Source organism: Eleutherodactylus coqui, chromosome 1 (genome assembly GCF_035609145.1).
Source record: "Eleutherodactylus coqui strain aEleCoq1 chromosome 1, aEleCoq1.hap1, whole genome shotgun sequence".
Taxonomy (NCBI): domain Eukaryota; kingdom Metazoa; phylum Chordata; class Amphibia; order Anura; family Eleutherodactylidae; genus Eleutherodactylus; species Eleutherodactylus coqui.
The window spans coordinates 267,140,803-267,166,743 of NC_089837.1; the positions used below are offsets into that span (position 1 = coordinate 267,140,803).

Consider the following 25,941-nt stretch of genomic DNA (forward strand, 5'->3'; position numbering starts at 1 on the left):
CTGAATCAGGACTGATATCTAGGCCAAGCCCTTCTTTCAAGGTACATCCTTGGCAACTAGGATAATGGACCCGGTTCCCTAGGTTCGGGATTTGCTGGTAGGTGCCAGGTCAAGTCTCTGTGGGAGATTGTGGGCGAGAAAGATTCCCCAACCACAGCGTTGTACCAATACCTGCAATTTAGGCATGACATTCGATCCCTTGGTAATTTAATACACCTGGAGAGCCTGTGTCTTTCAAACCCTAGCAAACCATTAAATACCTTATACAAATCCTTATTGAAGATGGAAATACAGGAAGGGGGCAAGACACTGGAATGGGAGTGAAAAAATGTAAGAAGTGAGCAGCATAGATAAGTGCTTAGAAAAACTGCATCAGTCTTGATTCTCCTTTACAAGCACTCTGGTCGAAATGTTGTATGTGTTATGGAGCTATAACGGAGCATCAAGACTGATGCAGTTTTTCTAAGCACTTATCTATGCTGCTCACTACTTGCATTTTTTGACCGAGTTTTGTGGACTGTGGAGTCAAGTCCTTTGTGTGAGCTGTGCATGCTACTATATACAACAGTGGTAGATTTGGAAGTGCTGCTGACCCTTGTTTACTTTAAAGATCTACACTGGAATGGGAATGGGAATGGGAATGTGACCTAGGTAACAGGCCTTTGGGGGAGATGTGGAGCAAGGCATATGACCTGACTCATAAGTCAAATATATCAAGTAAGGTGCAGGAGCTGAACTACAAAAATCTGACAACGTGGTGTAGGACCGCTGGCGGGCTGGCGAGAATTTACCCCCAGTATCTGGATCTGTGCTGGAGGTGCCTTCAGAAATGAGGGATACTAATCCACCTGTGGTGGTCCTGCCCACCAACTCAACAACTTTGGCAGGAGGTGGGCGCATTGTACGTGTCGGTCTGTAAAAGTCTGATTGATCTTACACCTGAGGTTGCGTTGTTGTCAATGATTCCAGGCTCATTGACCTGAATAAAAGGCTCACTTTTAAGGTTTTTCCTACTTGCCATGAGGCAGAGCATGGAAAGTGAAGTAGGAAATCCAAGGGCAAAATATTCCGGCGATGATCCTTTGTTTGTTCTCTGGTATGCGCCTGCACTTTAATGGTACTCACCTGTTTGGGCAGCTCCAAAGCTCTCAACAATTGTACTACCAGTTCAGCATTTTTGATGGGCTTCCCTGAGGAGGAGGTAAAGTTTCTGCCTCGCCATTGAGGCAAGTAGTCATGTCATATACCGAAGCAGGATTGACTGTCAGTATAAATGTTTGCTACACAATGTTCTGCTACTATACATGCTTCAGCGAGTGCTTTCAATTCAGCTTCCTGTGCTAAGCTTCACTTTTCAGTACTTGCTCAGAGAATTCTGATCGATACACACTGGTGTGACACCCTGTTTCAATTTACTCTTTAATGGCGTAACTTTTAGCAAACCAACATCCATTTTTTCTTTACCCCATAATGATTCCGGGATGTCTTTTAGCATTTCCCCAATGTCCTATTCCTGAATTCTATCTTTCTCATCAGTCTGGATGATTCCCTTGAGCATAGTAAGTATCTCTTCAGACACAGGTCCTGTCAATGTAACCCCTTTCTTGCCAAATCGCAGAAGTGCATTAGTTGCATTTAACATATCTGCTCCAATTAGAAGCAGATGCGTTAAATGCAATAGTGTCTGCTAATCATATCTGAAGTGGTTTTGTTTGTTTTGGTATTGTTCGGCAAGCTTCTAAATCAACAACAAGTTCTTCAGGATTCCCATGGGGTAATATCAATTCAACAGTTGCATATGGTCCTGGTTGAGGGGATATTACTATGAGAATACATCCGGAGCCGCTGATTTACTAGTCTGATTGTGTAACTGTGGTAATCATTTGTACCTATCTGTCCCTGACAGGCAATCTCTTTTCATATGTCCTCTCCCACCACAACCATAACATAATGCTTTCTTATGGAAATCTTCTATGTTTGAAATCCAGTGTTTTAGTGGTAGAGTTCCCCAATATACTACACAGTTAAAAACATATAACCACGTGTGGCAGCTTAGAGGCAGAGAGGCAGAGAACAATATACAGTGTAACCAAACAATAAATCAACTTGCATATAACCTTTAAATAAGGAAAAAGAATTATCAATGTTAGACACCTAAAATGGGCATAATGAGTTATAAGCGTTACTAATAACAGTAGTAGCAGCACAAAGACAGAAAAACGTGAAAGCATAACACAAAAAAACAGGTGACACAAAGTAATTGTATCTGATGGAGATCGAGTTGCTGCTTTGTGACCCCTCACTGACCCCTAGGACCTTTACCCAACTAGCAGAGGAGATGGGAAACAAAAGCTTCTTTACCCGTATATGTTTCTTATCCAATGGAGTGAAAGGTTCTCTTCATTCAGTGCAAAAGTAATTAACAAATGAGCAAGATCTTGCCGGAGCCTCCAAATTGTTAAAAAAATTTACCAGGTTAGGTAGAATTAGAACAAAAAGTAATGTGTTGGCTACGCCTTTCATTAAAGAAAACATTAAAGAAAACAGACAATAGGTGTTCTGGTTTCAATAAGGGAATGATCCCATCTGCAGAACACTGTCTATTGTCCTTAACAATGAAACTCACTCCTATAATGACTTCACCCCATGCTTTGGATATGATAACCCACAAACATCCAATTCCGTATGCTTCACAGGATTTTACCATTATAGTTAAAATTATAGCTTTAAGGCTCTGCCACGTTATTCCTCTCCACCAGTATGGAAGAAAGGTCACCATGAACTTTAGTTACAATGTCTTAAAAACATCAGTGCTCTTAAAGCTACTAAATTTCTCTATCACAATCATTTGATCATTTGTACAATATACTGCAGTGCTTCAGTATTACAAAGAAATTGCAAATCAAAAAAATCACATATTAAGCCCTGCCAAAGGGGTTAAGGCCTCATGTCCACGGGGAAAATCAGATCCGCTGCAGATTCTCCATGGAGAATCTGCAGCGGGTCCCTCCTGCCCCGCGGACATGAGCGCTGAAAATAACAATAAATAACAATAAACTCACCTCCCATCCGCTCCGTTTCTTCTCTTCGCGGCGGCGCCATCTTCTCTGCGTCGCGGCCGGATCTTCTTTCTTCAGCTCGGCGGATGCGCATGATGACGTCGGTGACGTGCCCCGCGCATGCGCCGTCCCGAAGAAAAAAGATCCGGCCGCGACGGAGAGAAGATGGCGCCGCGCGAAGAGAAGAAACGGAGCGTGTGAGTAAATCCCGATTTTTGTCTCCCGCGGATCTGGACGGCTTCCATAGGCTTCAATAGAAGCCCGCGGGAGCCGTCCCCGCGGGAGACCCGCATGAAAATGGAGCATGGTCCAGATTTTTTCATGCTCCATTTTTTTAAAAATCCCTTTTATTGACCATCCGCGGGTATTTATCAACCCCGCGGGTGGTCAATGCATCCCTATGGGGTGTGGATCCGCGGGCAGAAGAAGAGTTAAAATCCGCTGCGGATTTTAATTCTTATTTTGTCCGTGGACCTGAGCCCTAACATGGTTAAATATTTGGCAGCCCTGAGAACATTCACTAGGCCAAGAGCTATCTTGGCAACCATCGGCATTTTACGATCACATCACAGGGAGGACAATGGTGAGTTGGAGTGGGGACATTAACTCCTCAGGCTGACAGTTTACATGCTGTGGTCAAGATTTACCTCACATGTCAGCTGTCAAACAGCTGTGATCGGAGCTAGCTATAATCATGGCTGTTTGCAGCGGGTGTTAGCTGTTTCAAACAGCTATCACCCGCCAGATATGCAGCGAGGTGAGCTCCTGAGTCTGCTTCATAGTCACCCCGCACCTGTGATGTACATGTATGTCATGGAGAAGGAAGGTGTAAATTCCTTCTCTGCGTTAAGGGTGCTAGTACACGGAATGATTATTGTTTAAAAAAAGAAAAATCGCTGGATTGTTCAAATTTCGTTTACTTATCATTCATTTTCTGCGAGTATAAAAAGCATCACTGGCTTGTTCTCTAATTGTTCAATCTAACCACTGATCATTCAGTTGCTCTCCTTCACTGATACAGTGAATTGAACCACTGAACAATCCTCTCCTTAGAAGTGAGTTTGATCCAATAATATTTCTATCAGAGATTGATGACAATCTCTGTACAGAGCCAAGGATCAAATGAGTGGCTAGTGTGATATGCTAGTATTAATGAGTTTAGTTTGGTTAGGCAGTAGTTTTGTACTCAAAATTGTTTATTTTCCAGGATTTCACAATGACTTTGTACCTTAGACACTACTGGAAAGATGAGAGACTGTCTTTTCCCAGCACCAATAACCAAAGTATGACCTTTGATGGGAGATTAGTGAAAAAGATCTGGGTACCAGATATGTTCTTTGTCCATTCTAAAAGATCTTTTATCCATGACACAACAACAGATAATATCATGCTGCGGGTACAGCCTGATGGGAAGGTGCTGTACAGTTTAAGGTAACTTTTCATACTTACATAATGTTTCTAGGGATATCAGCAAAAAATACAACCATGTTTATCATTTTTCTTAGCCAGGCACTTAGCTATGGGGTGCAGAGATAGCAGGGCTCTCTGCCACATTAGCAGACACTACTATTATAAATTGTACATGATAGGTTGGATTTGTCTGTTACAGATGCTGCATTGTGGCCATTGAGTTTACATTATGCCTCTGCTTTTGCCTTTATCATGCTGTGTTTAAAAGGATCAGAATGTGCTAACTACACAGTATTCTAGTGACATCTTGTGGTGAAATAATATTCTACACATGAGTTCTGGATTTAGATGGGTTTCTTATCTGTGCTTCATTTATATTTACTAATTATCAACAGCTTTGTTATGATTAAAATATTAAAAATCTATGATAAAAGTATAATCTGTACATATAATACATACAAAAATAAGGCTGGCAGAGAGGTCAAGGTCATATTGAGAATCTGTTAGTATGAGGCATATTATTGCTCATTGTAAATAATGATCATATACAAAAGTGCATGGCATGTCCCATCAGGGCAACCCAAATGTTTTTATTAGGCTTTAGAGTGATGCCTACAGCTCAGGTGGGTCTCACCCTATTCCACCATGAGTGGTTTGAACCTACCAGAACTCCCCTACCTGCATAGTAATTTTAGTAAAGACTGGAGAGTTAAATTGGTTCTATTATCATGTCACAAACTCCCCTCCGTCCCCTTTTTCAAGGAATAATAAAAAGACAGAAGAATACATGTGGCAGATCTGCCTGTCCTGTAGTATGTGGATATTAGCCAGTACTCAGACAGGGCCCTTTACCACAAACCATATTTTAAAATGCACATACCTGTTACAGATATTGCAATAAGGCACAAAAGTTAAGCCTCTACAATTGCTTGTGCTTTTGAGGTCAATAGAAATTGTACAAATTAAAAGGATTTTTGGAATATGTTAAAGTATATTGTTTCCCTTTATGGCAGGGTTACAGTAACAGCCATGTGTAACATGGACTTCAGTCGATTTCCTCTTGACACACAATCCTGTTCACTGGAGATTGAAAGCTGTAAGCACTGAATTTTACTATGCTCTTCAATAAATATATCTTGCACAGTTTATGCCTTAAACTACTTCTATTGGAAATCAGATTATTACATGATTAGCGATAAGCGAGCTTACTCGCTAAGGGCAATTGCTCGAGCGAGCATTGCCCTTAGCGAGTACCTGCCCACTCGAGAGACAAGGTTCGGGTGCCGGCGCGGGGGAGCGGTGAGTAGAGGCAGTCAGCAGGGGGAGCGGGCGAGAGAGAGGGAGAGAGAGATCTCCCCTCCGTTCCTCCCCGCTATCCCCCGCAGCACGCCGCCGGCACCCGAACCTTGTCTTTCGAGCGGGCAGGTACTCGCTAAGGGCAATGTTCGCTCGAGCAATTGTCCTTAGCGTGTATGCTTGCTCATCACTATACATGATGCTTTCCTTGCAGTGTTTTTTACTCAATGAAAGTAATAGGATGAACAATCCACATAGAAATTTGATTGGATAGTGTAACTTTTCTTACCGAAATTTCTATTTTCTGGATTCCATAGGGAGCACAAGCACAAATGGGTTAAGTCCTCTAGATAAAACCAAACAAATACAGGTTAATAAGCAGTGATAAACTAATAAATCAATTATCTTCACATTATAAATGTAAGAAGTCTCACCTCACTTCATCTGTGCAAGTCCGTTAACTTTCAATAGCAGGGAGAATATATTCACGTCCAGAACCACTCGATCAGATGGTTATGCTTGCTGATAGATATATAGTTATTAGAGATGAGCGAGCACCAAAATGCTCGGGTGCTCGTTACTCGAGTCGAACTTTCAGTGATGCTCGAGAGTTCGTTTCGAGTAACGAACCCTATTGAAGTCAATGGGCGACTCGAGCATTTTTGTATATGACTGGTGCTCCGCTAAGGTTTTCATTTGTGAAAATCTTAGCAAATCACCAAAGTCATGTAAAAAAACACAGAAATGGATAGGGCAGGCGAGGAGCAACATGCAGGGCTGCATTTCGGGCTCCGAGGTCTCACTATTAAGCCACAATAGTGGCAAGAGTGAGACACCCTCCCCCCCCCCCCCCCCCCGCACTGTCAGCATAACGATCGTTCTCCTCTGCCACAGCTGTAACAGCTGTGGCAGAGAAGAACAATGTTAGCCCATTGAATTCAATGGAGCCGGCAATACAGCTGGCTCCATTGAAAGCAATGGGCTGCCGGCGAATGCGGGCTGAATTTTCGGGAAGGGCTTACAAATATAAGCCCTTACCTGAAAAAGAAAGATTTTAGTGTAAAAAAGAATAAAAATGCAGACATTCTCTTCAATGGAGCCGCTGCTGCCGGCGACTCCATTGAAGACAATGGTCCGCTGGTACACCTGAATTCTTTTTCAGGGAAGGGCTTTACATATAAGCCATTCCCTGAAAATGAATTAAAAGTGATTTAAAAAACAAAAAAATAGATACTCACCTCCCTTCAGCTGCCGGGCACAGCCGTGTTCTCCTGCTGTCCCCCGCACTGTGGTGCTGAACTGCTGTCATTCAGCTGAGAGCTGCGCTGAGCCAATCAGAGGCAACACTCACTCACCCATTCATGAATTCATGAATGGGTGTGAGTGAGATCTGCCTCTGATTGGCTCAGCGCTGAGCCAATCAGGGGCATGTCTGACTCACACCCCCTTCACACCCACTGCAGGCCAGCCGCGCTGAACTCCGTCTGCTGGGACAAGGTGAGTATATATATATTTTTTATTTTTACACATTTCTGGATGAATTGCAGGGAAGGGCTTATATATTTAAGCCCTTCCCGACAATTCATCCCGCAATCGCCGGCAGCCCATTGCTTTCAATGGAGCTGGCTGTATTGCCGGCTCCATTGAATTCAATGGTCAGTGCTCATTTAATCGAGACGAGTACCGAGTGGTGCTCGTCTCGAGTAACGAGCATCTCGAGCACCCTAATACTCGAACAAGCATCAAGCTCGGACGAGTATGCTCGCTCATCTCTAATAGTTATGGGAATGTGGACACATACGGAGTGTATTCTTTGCTTTTATTGAAGAAAGTGCTTTACATAATCAGATATACGAAGAATGCATTTCAGCTTCACGCCTTGTTCACCTCGTTCTAAACGTCACTACCTGCTTGTTTAAATACTAAAATACATTTAAAAAGCTGATTAGTTAACCCCTTTTATTCTTGTGGTTTTATTGCTGCCTCATTCCCTTTAGACAGCTTTTTTGCCACATTCTCAATTTAACCCATTAACTTCTAAACAGATAATTACAGATGTTACGTTACTCAATAAAATTCATACTATGTATATCATAAAAATATATTATGTTACGATAATGAATCTCAAATATTGCACCATAGTATGATACGATTCACAGTCTGAGCAACCTTTACAGATATTGTATTATATCACATATATAAATTCTATATTCATCATTTTAATTCTTTATTTGCAATTAATACTTCAGCATAAATATTAAATATTGCATATTGAATGGAATACAGTGGATGCATAATTAAGTAGAATCATGACTATAAAGGATAAATGTTATATACTAATTGTAGAATATGTGTATCTAATACAATATAATTGTTATTACAATATTTTTTCTCTATGTACAAGAAATACTGGAACTATAGAACTATAGGTTATATCATATTATAATGCAATATGCAATATTTTATATTTAATATTCTTCTTCCAAATCCGTTGGACCCCAAGGTAGTGCACGTGGGTTGGGGAAGGAGGTGTCAGTAGTGAAGAGTCTCTGTGGCTGGAGACCCAAAAACCTCCCACACAGGAGATGTTCAGAGTGAAATCACCGCTGTAGAATATGACAAATAAAAGGGTGGATTAATATGGCCCTGTCTAAGTACTTATGGCATCTGTTCCAGGAGAAAAGAACATTGCTCTACAATGTTCAAACGTGCACCTTTGCCAAAGGAATGGTGACTATGGCATAAGTTAGATGAGGTCTCTGACCAGCCTTCATTCTCCTGCTCACTTTGGGACCACAAACATTTTGGAATAGCCTCCTTGCCCCATATCTGTAGATGGGCCTTCCTCCAGAGCAAACTTCTCTATGAATTCTTGAAAGAATAGAAAAAATAACTGGATTCTTGTTGGTCTTATTACAGAAATGATGTGGAGAAAGCTCAGAGAATTTTGTGGCTTAAACTCTTTTTATAGTTAATGAGACCTGGGCATTTTATGAACTCTTTGACCACTGGTTCTATGGACCAGGGTTCAATCTTGTGAAGTTTTCTGATTATTAAAGAAGGCCTTATTGAAGAAGGCTGTTTTGTTTCTACTGGCAATTAATTTTCTTTTTCTCTTAGGATATTCACTACTGGTTCTGGATCTTTAAATTCCTTTCATTTAGGCCATGAATGGAGTTAGGTGGCATCTCCATTTTATCAGATGGAACTGTGGCCTTTCCTTCATTTTTTTTTGTGAAAAAAATCTTTTATGATTAGGTTTATGTGAAACGTCTTCCTGATTCTACTGTAGAAATAAGACATTTTTTTTGTCTCTGCATTTTTAAAACTGAGGACAACTAATCTTGTCCTGTATTATGCTTTTAAAATTTGCCAGCACCACTTCCAGTGACTTATCCATTGTATTTCTTTGGTGATGTGGCAGCGCTCCAATTTGCTACTTGTGATGCACCATTGTTGATTCTGGTGACGTGTCAGCTGTTGGCATGCACTATACCGATGATGTGCTCTGTCATGTCACTTCCAGTGACGCACTGCAGCCAGATCTACGAAAGCTCCTCCGGTCTTCCCAGCAGGTCCCCTTTTCTGCAAGCAATAGGGAAACTCTTCTATAGAAGGACAGCAAAATACAGCAGTAGTGAGCTTGAGGTGATGTGCAAGGCACAAGGGGTACAGTCACCTACGAGCTACACCTTCAGGCCTTATTCACACAAGCGTTTTTACGTGGCTAATTTAGCCGCAATGAAAAAATTGCGAGCATCTGAAGCATTGTATTCATTCAGGTGACCGAAAACGTAGACTGATTTTACACACATCCAAAAAAGATAGGGCTTGCCCTATCTTTCGGCTGATATACTATGGCGACTCCCATAGACTCCTATAGGAGTGTTAAGTCGGCTAGCCGTGTCTGCTCCTCCTACATGAGTGGGTTTGTTAGTGTGTACTTTCCATCAGCACTGTAGGAGTTAATCTTCCCCAGTGCTCTCAGCCCAGCTGCAGGGTAATATGCTGTTACCCTCCTCTTTAGCTGAGCTGGAGATTCTTCTCCTCAGTATTGTTGTGAGTTTGTCTCAATCACCTTGCAAAGCTCTCTGCTTCTGACTCCTTTGTCTACTCTGATTCTGAGACTTGCTACCTGGGTTACGTTTTTACTCTGCCTGCCCCGACATTGGACCATACCCTGATTGTAGTTCAGACTGTTTTGTGGTTCTTTGCATCAGTGTCTCTGACTCCCGTGAAACAGTTGCCAACTACACTGGGACTACTCCAGGAGGTAGCAGCCTGCTCGGTTTCCTGCAGCAAAGTCCAGATCGCTGTACAGGAATTAAAGGGTGAAATCCCTTAGGATTAGCCCAAAGCCAAACCAGTTAGTTGGCCCAGTGCATCCACAATCGCTGTCCATAACAGGAAGCTGCAAAAAAGGGAGGGAGAGAGAGTTTAGCAGCGTCCAACGCTGCAAAAAGATTACAGCTGGCTCTATTTAACTATTAGAAGTCATTCCAAGAATTTATGCTGACCGAGGACTTTCCTCACTGTGGCATATATATGCCACAGCTGCTCGTGTAAATAGACGAGAAAACACAAATTTTAGCCATGACTTGATCGCTATTCTTCTTTCATGTGATTTTTGGCTGCTATGTGGCCAGTGTGCAGATGTATCGCTCGTGTGAAAGAGGCTCCTGGTTGAAGGACGGGGATCAAACCCTGTATATGGACTGGAAAGTAGACAAAATCCTACTGACAATCCATTATCATAGCGACTTTCTATCAGCAAAGGAACCATCTCCTGATCCTCCTATAAAAAAAAATACAATGACTCTAAAGGCCCTTTTACACGCAACGCTTATCACTCAAAATTTGTTCAAAAGGCCGAAAATAAGCAATAATTGTTACATGTAAACACAGGCATTGTGCACTTTTCATTTAAACGAAGGATTTCAGTCTGCACAAAATCCATCGTTCAAGCTGCTGAAAGACTGAGCAAATTTGTTCTTCTGCGGAGAGGAGCACAATGGAATCTGCAGGCAGATGTTTGCTCAGCTGGGTGTGTGTTTAACTCAGCTAACACACTCAGCTAACCAAACAATTTATGGAGGAAAAAGAAGGTGATTAAAGGTCCTTTTACATGCAAATGAAGATGATTAAATCCATTAACACTTTATGCAAATACATAAATACATAGCTAAATCTTTCAATCTTTCGGCCATTTGAAAGATTATCTTTGCATGTAAAAGGACATTAAATTTTCTGCTTTGCTTTACAGAGTAGGGTAATTAATTGATTAAATAATTACTGCTTATTAACCTGTTTTTGTTTGGTTGTACCAAGAGGACTTAACCTATTTGTGATTGTGCTGTCATAAGATGATCAGTAAAGATGTTTTTCAAACCAAAACATCTAATTTACTAGCATATGACTAGTGTCTGCCACAATAAAATACTGAAGCAGATTAAATACAACGGTTGAACATGGCCACAAGTTATGCAAATCACATATACAAGTTCCATTTTCAAGGATATTAAAGGATAGCTTTCAATGGAACATTAACATTCAACGGTCACTTTAAAATTGGAAAAAAAACTGAAAATGTTGTATTTTTTATTGTATACTTTGAATTGATGTCGCATGCAACTATATTTGACACAGAACTCAGTCGCCTTAAATGCATTTTAACCTTCTCCCTCTATACATACTCACTAAAAGGACAGATGTAAATTCAGTATGCTTGACCCCACTTCAAATGGCTGTAGCTCTGGTTCTGTTAAGGCTACCAATATGCTTTTGAATACAAGAATTTCAGCTTTGAAATGACACCAAAAGCATGTTGATCATCTCAATAATACCAAAGTTACAGTTTCCATCATTGTTTGGAGTGGTATACAGGCTCCGTGGAAAGTTTATGGAGTTCATAGATTAGTTATTCTTTAACTCTAATAACAAGATTAGTTATTCTTTAACTTTGCCCATAATGCATTTGTCCTTATCTATGTAGACATTTTAAACATGTTTCATTGAAAATTAGGGTCCTTTTACATTAATTAATAATATTATAGGATGGCTATACATCTGAATTGCTATTTTTTAATACTATATTTTCCCTGCAGCGAAATGCATGGCTAGCTACAGCTTCCACAGGCAAAATCAGCTATTTTCTGGGCATGGGAATTCAGCAATCAGCTGATCGCACCATGCGCCATACCCTAAAAGTGGCTGTTTCTGAGAGAACACCTTTAATGTATAATAGCAACCTTCTGCCAAAATTTTTTTTTCAAGATTTATTGAAATGTATTAAGTATTTTCTAGACAGAATACATATTGAACTATAAAGATTAACTCAGCTCTTGTGCTTTTAGATGCTTACACGGAAGATGATCTAATGCTTTACTGGAAGAATGGTAATGAATCCTTAAAAACAGATGAAAGGATTTCTTTATCGCAGTTCCTTATCCAGGAGTTTCATACGACCACAAGACTCGCTTTTTATAGTAGCACAGGTAATAGTTTAGTAACACTCAGGTGAATTTCCTTGTTTTTATACAGAAAATTGGTAATTCGTTAATGACAACATCTAAACTAAGGCCCCCTGCACACGGGAGGAAATTCCGCAGCAGGATTTCCTGCAGAATTTCTGCCCGTGGCTGCTGCCAAAGGATTGCATTAGAAAACACGATCCTATGCAGACGGACGCGATTTGTCCGCGTGAAATCACACGTGGAAAACAAGTCGCGGCATGTAAAAAGCACATACAGAATGGGAGAAATTGAGCTAAGCAACAGGACATGTGAAAAAGACTTGGGTATACTAATAGATCATAGAGTGGACATGAGTCAACAATGTGATGCAGCAGCCAAAAAGGAAAGTACAATCCTGGGATGTATTAAAAGAAGCACAGAGTCTAGATCATGTGAGGTCATTATCCCCCTCTACTCTTCCTTAGTCAGACCTCATCTGGAATACTGTGTCCAGTTCTGGGCACCCCACTTTAAAAAAGACATAGACAAACTGGAGCAAGTTCAGAGAAGAGTTACGAAGATGGTAAGCAGTCTCAAATTATGTCCTATTAAGAACGGTTAAAAGATCTGGGAATGTTTGGCTGAGGGGAGACTTAATAGCTGACTACAAGTATCTGAAGGGTTGTCACACTGCAGAGGGATCAGCCCTATTCTCATTTGCACAAGGAAAGACTAGAAGCAATGGGATGAAACTGAAAGGGAAGAGACACAAATTAGATATTAGAAAAAACTTTCTGACAGTGAGGGTGATCAATGAGCGGAACAGGTTACCACGGGAGGTGGTGAGTTCTCCTTCAATGGAAGTGTTCAAACAAAGGCTGGACAAATATCTGTCTGGGATGATTTAGTAAATCCTGCACTGAGCAGAGGGTTGGACACGATGAACCTGGCGGTCCCTTCCAACTCTACCATTCTATGACTCTATGTTTTATTTCTGTGCGGGTTTCACAGAGGCCCTCACAGAAATTTCAGTGGTGACGGGCTGACTCCTCTCTGCTCATGCGCCGGCTGTCCGGCAGCCGGCGCATAGCAGAGAATGAAGATGCCAGGAGCGGGTGAGCCGCAGGCCTCTGCAGAGACAAGGGGTCGCAATTCTCGCAGCGGGATCCGACTCGGGCGGCTGCAGGCGGCCAAAAGAGAGAAGCAGTTAAATATCCACTATACTATGCAACTCAAACACATAGAGACACATTTGTAAAAACAAACAGTTTTTTAACATAGATTTTGAATTAAAAATAGCACAGGCATATAAGTATATATATATATATATATATATATATATATATATATATATAGACATTGATATACATACATGTATACATATATCATGGTGCTGCAGTACACAGATGGCCCGAGAAAGCCACTAAAGGAGCAGAGACTGGAAAAAAGGCCTCAGAAGTTTCAGGTGAAGCAAATCATGTAAAAGAAGTTGCAAAGAGTAGCAAATCTGAGTTAGTAGAGGAGACTCTAACAAAGGCATGAGAAAGATGAGGTGGCAGCTGGGAAAGTGCCATTTAAAAGAGAGAAAGAGAGACCTCTAAGCCTACGGCCTTTATCAGTGGGGGGTATGTGGGGCTGCAGCACACAAATTGTCTGCAGGGGTCTGTAGACATGCATTCAGGCTGCAGAAATTAGAGAAACCACTTGTGGGTGTGGCAGAAAGTAACATAAAAATATGAGTTCCTGCCACACTCAGGGTGCATTCACACGAACGTATATCGGCTCGGTTTTCAGCCGAGCCGATATACGTTGTCCTCGGGTGCAGAGGGGGGAGGATGGAAGAGCCAGGGCCAGGAACTGAGGCTCCCGCCCCCTCTCTGCCTCCTCTCCGCCCCTCTGCACTATTTGCAATGAGGAGAGGCGGGACGGGGCGGGGCTAATTCCCGGACCTTAGCCCCGCCCCCGTCCTGCCTCCTCTCATTGCAAATAGTGCAGAGGGGCGGAGAGGAGGCAGAGAGGGGGCGGGAGCTCAGTTCCTGCACTTGGCTCTTCCATCCTCCCCCCCCCCCCATGCACACGAGGACACCGTATATCGGCTCGGCGTGAAAACCGAGCCGATATACGTTCGTCTGAATGCAGCCTCAGGGAGAGGTTGGCTGAAGGACAGAGGGGTCCACGGAGAGACCTGAAATGGAGTCTAAATCATGTGCTCTGGAAAGTTGGGTGAGAGCTACTATTATTACTCCCACTACTGATATGGCTGCTGTGAGTACTATTTGTGTGAAGGACATTGCGTTTCTGTTGTTTGTGGAGACAAACAGTTGTTCCCTTCCATTATTATTTACATACAGCCTGGCCAAAATGCCAGGCTATACATAAATTTTAATTTACACATACGATCTTAAACAAAGAGGTGCTATGCACGCATCTAGGTGCATTACCCAAAACTGTATCGAAGTCTTGTACAAAGCAGACAATGTTTTCAGCCTGTGCTTTCCATGGCATCATCAACCGTGCAGCACTTCATAGCAACCTGTTAGTGACAATGTGGGCAGTCCTTACTCTGCCTGAAACTTTTGCCTATTGCACATTGCCTGTCGCATTAAGCTTTTGGTTAACACTCTTGATTGTTATCAGAGATGGTCCACAATTCCCAAATTCTGCAGCCAATGCAGTGTTTAACCCCTGCATGACTGTTAGTGAAAAATGCACTCACCACATTCTCTGTTCCAAACTCAAACAGTTTGCTGCTATGTCATGCATGTGAAGCCCACTGTTAGGAGATGTTTTAGTATGCTCACACAAGGAATAAGTATGAAATTGATATTTTAATCACCCATATCATCTCTAAAATCCACAACATGTTCACAAACATCATATGTACATATATTTGTGGTGATCTGGGGGTTACTCACTTACAAAATTGCCATCTTTTCCATTATATATATATATAATCACTTCTTCTCAAGTCTGTCAACTTTTACTCTTGTGGTGAGATCTATTTTGTTATAAACAATGCAAAATTTTCTAGATAAGAAAGCATTCGCAGTTCCCATGACACAGATATACACTGTAGAAGTTGTAAAATGTATTACATGCCCTTATGTTCTCCCAATACTTATAGGCATATGTTCCAAGAATTGCTTGCCAATTTAAAAAAATAAATGCTGTTACTGTAATGTTACTTTCCCCTGACCACCATCCTCAAAAGGGGCCTCTTTATCACCAGTGTTATTCAGCTGCCCATCTATGGAAACAAGCGGGTGGCAGCTGAAAGCAGTGACAGAAGGTAGTCTCTACCATAGAGGGAGCCCAATATTTCTTCAGGTAGAAGCATAAGGGCTTTTACCCACTAGCGTTTTTTTTAACGCTGCGATATCGCAGTTCTTTTTTTTTTTTTTTTATGGGACTTTCTAATGTAAAAATCACATTGCACAAAAATCGCAAGTTTGTGCTTTAGCGATTTTTGTGCGATGCAATTTTAATAAGGATGAGCGAGTATACTCGCTAAAGCACTACTTGTGCGAGTAATGTGCCTTAGCCGAGTATCTCCCTGCTCGTCCCTGAAGATTCGGGGACCGCTGCGGCTGACAGGTGAGTCGCGGCGGGGAGCAGGGGAGAGTGGGCGGGAGAGAGGGACAGAGAGATCTCCCCTCCGTTCCTCCCCAAAGCTTTGGGAGGAATAAAGACCGCTTTGTATTTGCACCGCAAACTGCTGCCTACATCAACTTCTTTCAAGTGATTATTTCTGGTGGTCTGACTTGGATCCAGACCACAGTGGGCGTTGCAGGAGACCTGTTCAACCTGGTTTTGGATGCATTCAGTGCTGCTGACACCCTTGCTGTTTCTGTGGGTAAAAGCCCTAACTCTGGTATGCTTACCCTCCTGGTGCCGCTGAACTACTGTAGATCCTGATGACCTCCAACATCAAGATGTAGAGTATAGCAGTGCATACAACATTCTATCTCTGAATGGCATCAGGACTCACAGTAGTACAGTAGCACCCAGAGCTAAAGGGAAGCTGGGAGAGCAAGTACTGCATATATGCAGCAGCAGTTGTTCAGTCTGGGGGGTTCTGATTATAGTTTTTTTCTGTAGTCTAAGGTCTGAAGCCAATGAAAACATAACTGTGTTATGCCACATACAGTAGTACTGTAGTAACGGGGAGATGTAAGGATGCAGTGTAGGTTTTGTATGTGCTTAGTTGGCACCACAAAAGTAAAAACAGGATATCTTTTAACCCCTTAAGGACATAGCCCTTTTTTTGCCCATTTCTGGTTTTCCCTCCCCCTTTTAAAAAATCATAACTCTTTTATTTATTCATTGCTGTCGCTGTCTGAGGGCTTGTTTTTTGCAAACAAGTTGTATTTTATTAATGGTACTATTTAATGTGCCATATAATGTACTGAAAAATGTAAAAAAAATTCTAAGTGGAGAGAAATGGAAATAAAACCAAATTCTGTCATCTTTGAGTGCATCTTGTTTTTACAGCGTACACACTGCAACAAAAATATAACTTTATTCTACGGGTCAGTACAATTACTATGATACCGAACTTATTTAAGCTTTTTTTGCTGTACTACTTTTAATTTTTTTCAAAGATATTTAATTTTTAAAAATGTTTTTCTGTCGCCATCTTCTGACCACAATACCTTTCTTATTTTTCTGTCAATATAGTTGTGCGAGGGCTTATTTTGCACGGGACGTCCTGTAGTTTCCAATCATACCTTCTTTGAATACATACGGGGTGACCAAAAAAGCACAATTTTATTACTTAGTATTTTTATTTTAGTATTTTTATAATTAGTAAAACATTTTTAAACGCATTCTGCTCTGACAATCCTGGAGCCTTTCAGAGGGTCCCCAGCTGCCATGACACTTGCACAGCAACCCACGATCTCATCGCAAAGGGGCCATGAGACCCCCGACATCAGTCGCGACATTTAAATGCTGCTGTTAGAATTGACAGCGACTTTTAAAGTGTTAACAGCTCCAATGAACCACGCAGCTTATCAGAGCTGTTGCAGGAAAGTGCTGGCTTTCTTACAGTGAATGGAGTGAGATTGCCCTGCTGCCGATTCCGGATGACCACTTTTACACACGGCCAGAAAAGATAGGTCTTGCCCTATCTTTTGGCTGTGATCAGCCGGCAGCTCCCATAGAAGCCCATGAGAGCTGTCGGTAGTGGGAGGGAGTTTAGAATGACTAGTGCTGCTAAACTCTCTCTCCCTTTGCCAACAGCTCCCATAGGCTTCTATGGGAGCTTTTATTGCTGTGATTAGCCAGCAAAGAGAGAGGGATTGGGGGGCAGAGAGTTTAGCAGCGCTAAACTCTCTCCACCCAGCCAACAGAATTCCAGGCTGTAGTGTATATACGGTGTGTATAAAATGTGAGACTTAGCCATGACTTGGTCAGGGCTTTCACTCGTTCTTGCGATTTTCAGCCATGGTGCGGGCGGGCGAAAATTGCAACATCCGTGTGAATAAAGGCCTCAGTCAGATGAGCATGCTTTGTGCGTGCCTATAGGCATGCAAAAAAATGCGCTGCTTGTATGTGCTGAAAACAAGTGAACAGGCAATGTTTCATATGCGCATCACAGGAAACATTGCCCTCCACTGGAGCTGCTGTGCTTGGAGCAGCGCAGCTGCTCCTGGAGGAGAGAGAAGAAGCCCCGCAGGACTCCGGGATTTCCTCAAAGCAGAGAGAGTTAGCAAAGCTATGGGGGTTTTCCCATAGCATGGAGAGACGGATTGGGGTGAAGGGTTGATCCCCCATTACTCCGCTCTCTGTCCCTTGCTATGGTGAAATCCCCCATAGGTCCGCTCACTCTCCCTGCTCTGGGAAGATCCTCCATGGCTCCTTTAAATCTCCCTGCTATGGGGAAATCCCGAGGGATACTCCCATAGTGGAGAGTGGGCGGGGCTAGATGGATTCTCAGACAATCCCTATAGCAAACCATAGAGGGCATGGCTAGAGGGCGATCTGTCTAGACCCGCCTCCTTCTCCCACTCTCTCAGGAGAAACCCTGTAACCTTGCCGCCCTCTTTCTCCTCGCAATAGGGAAATCCCTTGTGGAGACAGCTGGGTGGAGTCCCCTACAGCCCCCTCCTGCTGGGGAATTGCCCAGAAGGGAGGCAGGAGGAATACCCCGCTGCTTACAGCAGGGCATTTAAAAGGGGCTTCTGGCCAGAAGCACGTTTTAAATGTCCTGCTGTAGGTAGCAGGGAAGTTATTCCTTGCGCAGGAGTTTTCATTAACTCCTGCTCCCATAGGAGTCAATGGAAACTCCTGTCTGTCGCGCACCGAAGATAGTGCATGTTCTATCTCTCTTAGGTGCACAATGTTTTGCGCGTGTAAGAAAATGGTTCTATAGGAACCCATTGGTTCTTTTAGAAGTGTTTACTTTGCGTGCGCAAAAACCACGCTCGAATGACCGAGGCCTAGAGCAGGATCAAACTAAGCTACCTCTTTGAACTGATGTTGCAAAAGAATAAATGAGTGAACATAAATGTTAGTGTGTAACCTTGGCCTAACTGCAAGCGCAAACGATGATTGTGAAGCTTGTAGCAGATGTAGTTCAGATCTTTCAGTATTAGTTTCAGGAGTCATCCTACTTGGTTTGAATGGTTAGGAAATAGTGGTGAAGTATCTATTGTAACAATTAAGAATGTTAATAAATTTTAAAAATGGATTAAGTGTCTTATTAATTTGGAACAAAGTAATGAAATTGTCTATTTCTAACACAGGATGGTACAATCGCCTGTATATTAACTTCACATTGAGACGGCACATCTTTTTCTTTCTCCTGCAAACTTATTTTCCTGCGACTTTAATGGTCATGCTTTCATGGGTTTCTTTCTGGATAGATCGCAGAGCAGTTCCTGCTAGAGTTCCACTGGGTAACTATAAATCTTTTTTTTATAGAAGTTACAGATAATGGCAGACCATAAGTAGTATGCTGAGTGTCTTACAAATGTCTACTTTCTACAGGTATAACTACAGTGCTGACCATGTCCACTATCATTACCGGAGTAAACGCCTCTATGCCTCGAGTGTCATACATCAAAGCTGTGGACATCTACTTGTGGGTCAGTTTTGTGTTTGTCTTTCTATCGGTGCTGGAATATGCAGCTGTGAATTACCTGACCACAGTGCAAGAGCGGAAGGAAAGGAAGCTAAGGGAAAAGGTAAACTGATCACTGGTATCAGAATCTGACAACAAAACTGTTAATGGTGATAATGACAGTGAGAGATAAAAAAGTAGTGTACAGTTCAGGTTTATGGAGTTCTTCATAGCATCCAGTCAGCTTTCAAACTTTTTTAGAAAACAATTGTAACTTTAGAAAGCAACTAAACTCCAAAATAGTGTGGTTGCTCTTATGAAACAAAGTCTCCAAGTGTTCCATATCAAAGTTTAATAGGAGTGCATATCTATAGTGATAAGAGTACACAAGAGGGTGACTGTAACGTCTTGATAGTTTCTGTGTCTTGTAGTACTAAGCACTTTCAGGAGCATGCCTATGGTCCATGTCTGAAACCCTTAAACGAAGTCCTACTTGGTTCATGTCTGAATTCCCCACTGTTCGTAGGTGTACAGACACCCGTGTCTGAACAATCTCCTGTCTGTAGTTTGCTGTGTCTGAATCTGCTCTCAGGTCAAGAGGGGTGTTGTCTCTCCTTAATCCCTTAGTGACCAAGCCTGTTCGCGCCTCAATCACCAGACCAGATTTTGCAAATCTGACATGTGTCACTTTAACATAGAATATCTCCATAAAGGCTCTGCATATCCAAGTGATTCTGACATAGTTTTTTTCGCCACATGTTGTACTTCATTTAGATGGTAAAAATAGTCAGATATAATTTGTGTATAATTATTAAAAGCACCAAAATTGGGAAAAATGTTTTAAAATTGTCATTTTTTCACATTCTCAATTGCAATATATCAAATATGTGCAAACATACTGTACACATTTTTGATAAGATATATATTTCCATTAGTTTACTTCATTTTGGACGCACATTTGAAAAGCTTTCAACATTTTGAGGAACTCTTTGTTTACCTACACCAAGCCAACATTGCAAAGGCTCATAGGTATCAGAATGATTGATACCCCCACAAATGACCCCATTTTAAAATCTACACCCCTTAATGTATTCACTGAGGAGTGTAATGAGTATTTTGACCCCACAGTTTTTTTTTTTGAGGAGGTAATGCAATTTAGAAGAGAAAAATAAAATTTCAGATTTCTGCATATATGTCATTTTAAAGGCAGTTTTGTGTTTTCTGTATTGCACATGAAAATGAGGATTTGCATCCCAAAATGGATACCCCTGTTTGTCCCGTGTTCAGAAACATACCCGTTGTGGTCCTAATCTTATGTCTGTTTGTACAACAGGGCCAAAAATGAAAGGAGTAGCTGGTGGCTTTCAGAACAGAAATTTAGCTTGAAGGTGTTTTAGGCCCCATAGAACACTTGTAGATCCCTTGAGCAGCCAAAACAATATAGAACCCCCACAAATGACCCCATTTTGAAAACTAGACCCATTAACGAATTCATCTAGGGGTGTACTGTGTATTGTAACCCCACAGTTTTTGAATGAATCTAAGCAAAGCAGTAGGAAAAAATTATGATTTTCATTATTTTGGCAATTGTGTCATTTTAAAAACAGTTTTTTTTAATACAACACACATATGAATGAAGAGTTGCACCCCGAAATGGATCCCCCTGTTTGTCCTGTGTTCAGAAATATACCTATTGTGGCCCTAATATTATGTCCATATGCACAACGGGGCCCAAAATGAAAGGAGCAACCGATGGCTTTCAGAACAGACATTTTGCTTGAAGGTGATTTAGGCCCCATTGCCCACTTGTAGAGCCCTTGAGCGGCCAAAACGATGGGGAACCCCCACAAATAACCCCATTTTGAAAACTAGACCCCTTAACGCATTCATCAAGGGGTGTACTGCTTATTTTGACTTCACACTATTTGAATGAATCTAAGCAAAGCAGAAGGAAAAAATTACGAATTTCATTTTTTTGGCAATTGTTCAATTTTAAAAACATTTTTTCTGTACAGTATACATATAAATGAAGACTTGCACACAAAAATGGATACCCCTGTTTGTCCCATGTTCAGAAATATACTTGTTGTGGCCCTAATCTGCTTACAGGACACATTGCTTGGTCTGTAATAGAGGGAACACCAGTTGGATTTAAGGACACAACTGAATAAATTCCAGGCCCCATTGCTCACTTGTAGAGCCATTGAGTGGCCAAAACAATGGAGAACCCCCACAAATGACCCCATTTTGAAAACTGGACCCATTGGCGAATTCCTCTAGCAGTGTACTGTGTATTTTGATCCCACAGTTTTTGAATGAATCTAAGCAAAGCAGAAGGAAATAATTACAGTTTTCATTTTTTTGGCAATTGTGTCAATTTAAAAACAGTTTTTTTGTACAGTGTACATAGGAATGAAGACATTCACCCCAAAATGGATACTCCCGTTTATCCCGTGTTCAGAAACATACCCATTGTGGCCCCACTCTGCTTACAGGACACATGGCTAGGCCCATAATGGAGGGAACATCCGTTGGATTTCAGGGCCCAACTAAATAAATTCCAAGCCCCATTGCCCACTTGTGCGGAAAAAAAATTGACTTCCTAAAAATAATCCCCCCCCCCACACCCTGCCACCCGCCATCCCCATTTTTTGGCATTCCCTGAATCTTAGATAAAAGTAATAATGTAAACTGCGTTTTATGTCTGTAAACGGGGGTAATTATGGAGGCCTGGTTGGGATAGACACATAGGGCAAGGAGTATTTCGTGACCTCAGCGGCGGGGATGGGGTGTAAAAAGTGGCGCTCTGTGAGTCTTCGTAAGCTTGCTGAGGTGCGGGGGTCTCACACAGAAGGCGCTCAACAAGCTGCCCCTGGAACTGCAGGAAGGCGAGCATTCCCGGGGCTTCTTGTAAATTTCGTATTACAAGTAGCGATCTGCATAACGCCGGGCTCACGCAGCCGTATGTGGAATCCTCTAGCGTAGGCCCACAGGGGATCCAAGCTGTAAGCCCGACCGTGGCGCTGCGTACAGCCGCGTTATGTACTGCGCATAGCCGCGTACTCACACAGGTCATGCGCAGTACACTGTTCTCTGTTTGTATTTCCCGCACCGTAGCTTTGAGATGACAATATAGTTGTGTATGGGCTGCGGATATATCCGTGGTCATAGAGCACAATGGGCTCTGGGTCGCGGATATCCGCGGTAAAATATAACATGGTGTGTTCTGTTTTCTGCAAGTGGATTACGTAATTCCGACCCGCTAATTGGGGGGGAATTGTGTAATCCAATGCATGTGATTGATCCGTGGATTACCGCTGATCAAACGCATGCTGAATCAGTAATTCCTATACTGTCGTGTGAGACCGGCCTAATGTTAGATCGCTACTTTTTTATCACGTGACCGGGGACCGCTCAACGAGGCCATCGGTCACTGTTCCAGGCTCTCGTAGACTGCTGGTCATCGAGAGCAAGAAGATTTAAAATTTCCTGGGCTCCCTGGCTCCTGCGAATGTGTCTGGCGTTTTGCAGGCGGGCACATGCGCAGAAGCTGGGAGCGTCCATGGAGGATGATCGCATCTGGACTCAAATGCGGAAGCCTCTGAGAAGATGTTTCATCTCCTCTCACCGATCGCATCGGTGAGGGGAGATGAAACTTCCACTTTTAAAAAAAGTTTTACGTGATCGACATTATGCATTGGATAACGGCAATCACGTGACCAGTAACCGCATACCGCGGCCCTCCAAGACATCTCCAGGCTCTTGGCTACCTTTGGCAGCCAGGAGCAGGAAGATTTTTAATTTCCTGGGCAATCCTTCACTTTTGCGCATGCGTCCACCATCATGCTGATGGGCGCCGAAGCCGGGGCAAGGTCCGCTGCTCAACATCCCATCAGGGAACAAATCCGGGGACCTTGGGTACGTAATTTTATCTCCCCTTACGGATTGTATCCGTAAGGGGAGATGAAACTTTAACTTTTTAAACTTATTTTTTTTAACTTTTTAACTTCGGATAGCGCCGATCGCATTGCCATGGGGGGCCTTCCTGCAGCCCGGGATGACAGCTCCAGGCTGTCAGCTACCTGCGGGCACTGACAGCATGGAGCTGTCACGTCCAGAGCCCACGTGGCATTAATCCCTGCAGGACAGATGTTTTTACGTCCTCAGGGATTAAGGCCCACTTGGGCAGGAGATAAAAAGGCAATGGGTGGTCACTAAGGGGTTAAGGAGAGCACCCAAAAAGTGTGTGAAGACATCTGGCGGATGAGTGGATCAGGGGTGGCATCGTCTCTCCCCTAGAAGAGCACCCAGAAGGTGTGTGAGAAGACACCTGAGAGGTGAGTGAGGAGACTTATAAGGCCATGCATGCTCCTCTGGGTAATTTATCTGTCCTAGCTATAAAAATATTACAATCATGAAGGTCGCTGTTCACACCCCCTACATGAACGAATCAGCGACAGTGTAAAGGAAAGTGCAGTGTATTTTGTAGCAAGCAAAATTTGAATTTGTGACTCAAATGTAGAGTACTGTTGTGTTTAACAAAAAATACCACTTGAAAATAACATTTGTCATTGGGCATGTGTGTAAAACGCCAGCAGAGACCGTGTATGGCACTGTGCATGTCCGTGTATCACACAGACATGCGCAGTGTGATTTTTTTCTTTTTTATATTTTGTAATTCCCCGCTGCGTCTCAGAGCGCGGATGCATATGAAAATGCTGCCCATACACAACATATTGTATATGGACCGCATTTCATACGCAGCTAATACAAATGTGTAGGGCTCACGTTGCGTGGTACGCAGAAAAATAGAGCATGCTGGGATTTATTGCTCTTGCGTATCGATACGCAGTGTCTACATACCGGTGTGCATGGATCAATTAAAGTCCATTGACTCCATTCATCACGTATCACGCGTCTGTGCAACACATTTGTGATGCTTGGTGAAAACACAGTCGTGGACATGAGCCCTAAGTTTAAGACATTTAAAGAAGTCACATCCACAGTCCAAAGAAATCCGTGTATTACTTTGTTTGACAATTAGGAAAAATAAATGATCACAGAGTTATGAATAAAATGTCTACATTTTACTGGTTATAAACTTTATTTGTTACATGCAATCCACCCAGATGATAATTGCAAAACATATAGTTTTGCTAACAATAGTCTTACTGAAATTGACAGTGCCAAACATATTTTTACATCATGTATTGTGCAGTGATAAGGCAACTTTTCATATTTCAAGATAAATCCAACAGCACACTGTAGGAATATGGGCTAACCAACGTCTCCATGAATTTGTTGAATATGAGTGTAAAATTGTAAATTAGTGTAAGCTGTTAAATTAATGTGCAGTATGCTTCTCAGAAATTGTGTGATTGGTTCATTTTTCTTTGCGGCACTGTCACATAACACATGTTAGAATCATTTAGGCCTCTTGTCCACGGGCGAATTTTCACTGCGCTCCCCGCGGCAATAATTCGGCCGCGGGAACGCAGTGAATGCTTTCCATAGCATTGCTATGGAAAGTGCAGCCCCGCTGTCCACGAGCGGAGAACCACAGCGATTCTCGCTTGCGGGATTTAAATTGCAGCATGCTCCAAATTGCCATGATTCTCAGCGGTGAGCCTGTCAGATAGGCTCAGCGTGGAGAGCCGTCAGATCTCACCTGCTCCCGGGTGGCAGCTCCCGCGGTAGAGATCTGCCGCGGGATATTGCTACGCCCGTGGACAGGAGCCCTTACAGTAACTCAATTTGATGAGAATGATTTTTCAGCAAGATTGTGCTCTTCCACATTGTGGCAGGATTGCCACTGAATTTTAGCTTTTGAAACCCCACCATGATTTTTGAGACACAAATTTGGAAAATCGGGGCATAATTAGTTAGACTGGTGGTTCATATGCTGGTCTAAGTAAACTGTGCGCCCTGTTATAAGCATCAAATGTTTTCTAACATTTGTAAAAACCGCCAGTAGTTTTGGACAAGCTTTGGTCATTTTGAGGGAAAAGACCATTATAATTTTGAACAAACAGAGGTCATTCTACTTTGAATGGCTATTACTCCAGGCAGAGGCGTAATTAAAAGATTCTGTACCCCAATGCCAAATCTGTAACAGGGCCCCCAACTATAATGCTTTATTCATATTATTGGGCTCCCTATATAGAGAAGAGAAGGCTTATGGGCCCCCTAAGGCTCCTGGGCCTGGGTGCAACCGCATCCTCAGCATTCCCTATAGTTATGGCCCTGACTCCAGGTCTATCAGAGCTACAGACATAATTTTAATGTCATTTTAAAGCCACAATTCTTAGCTTTAAAATGACAACAAAAGTATGTCCCTTACAGAGCCAGAAGTACCATTGTTGGAAATAAACCATCTCTGCAACTGTTGTTGGGTTTGCAGCAAGCATTGGAGGAGGAAGGATACCGGGTTTATTGCCCCATGTGCCCATCCCAACCAGGACTCTGTTTTGAGACATACCACACATACTTGTGAGATATAATTATGAAAAAAAAATTAATTAAATTTATTTTTCACCTGCTTTATAACAATTTTTGCAAAAAACTGTGGGGCCAGACTGCTCAGTAGACACCTAGATAAGTGGCCTAAGGCGTCTAGATTTCAAAATGGAGTCATTTGTGGGGGGCATTCTATCATTTTGGT

At 42.4% G+C, this 25,941-nt stretch overlaps 1 protein-coding gene across 2 annotated transcripts in view; it reads left to right on the plus strand.

Moving 5' to 3' along the window:
• The window catches only part of LOC136633120 (gamma-aminobutyric acid receptor subunit rho-1-like), a 191,313-nt gene that overhangs the window by 160,421 nt on the left and 4,951 nt on the right, over positions 1 to 25,941 (plus strand). For both annotated transcript variants that reach the window (XM_066608609.1, XM_066608619.1), the window contains 5 exons: positions 4,267 to 4,490; positions 5,483 to 5,565; positions 12,119 to 12,259; positions 18,964 to 19,116; positions 19,208 to 19,404. In XM_066608609.1, coding sequence (XP_066464706.1) covers positions 4,267 to 4,490; positions 5,483 to 5,565; positions 12,119 to 12,259; positions 18,964 to 19,116; positions 19,208 to 19,404 — 798 coding nt within the window. The remainder of the gene's footprint in view (positions 1 to 4,266; positions 4,491 to 5,482; positions 5,566 to 12,118; positions 12,260 to 18,963; positions 19,117 to 19,207; positions 19,405 to 25,941) is intronic.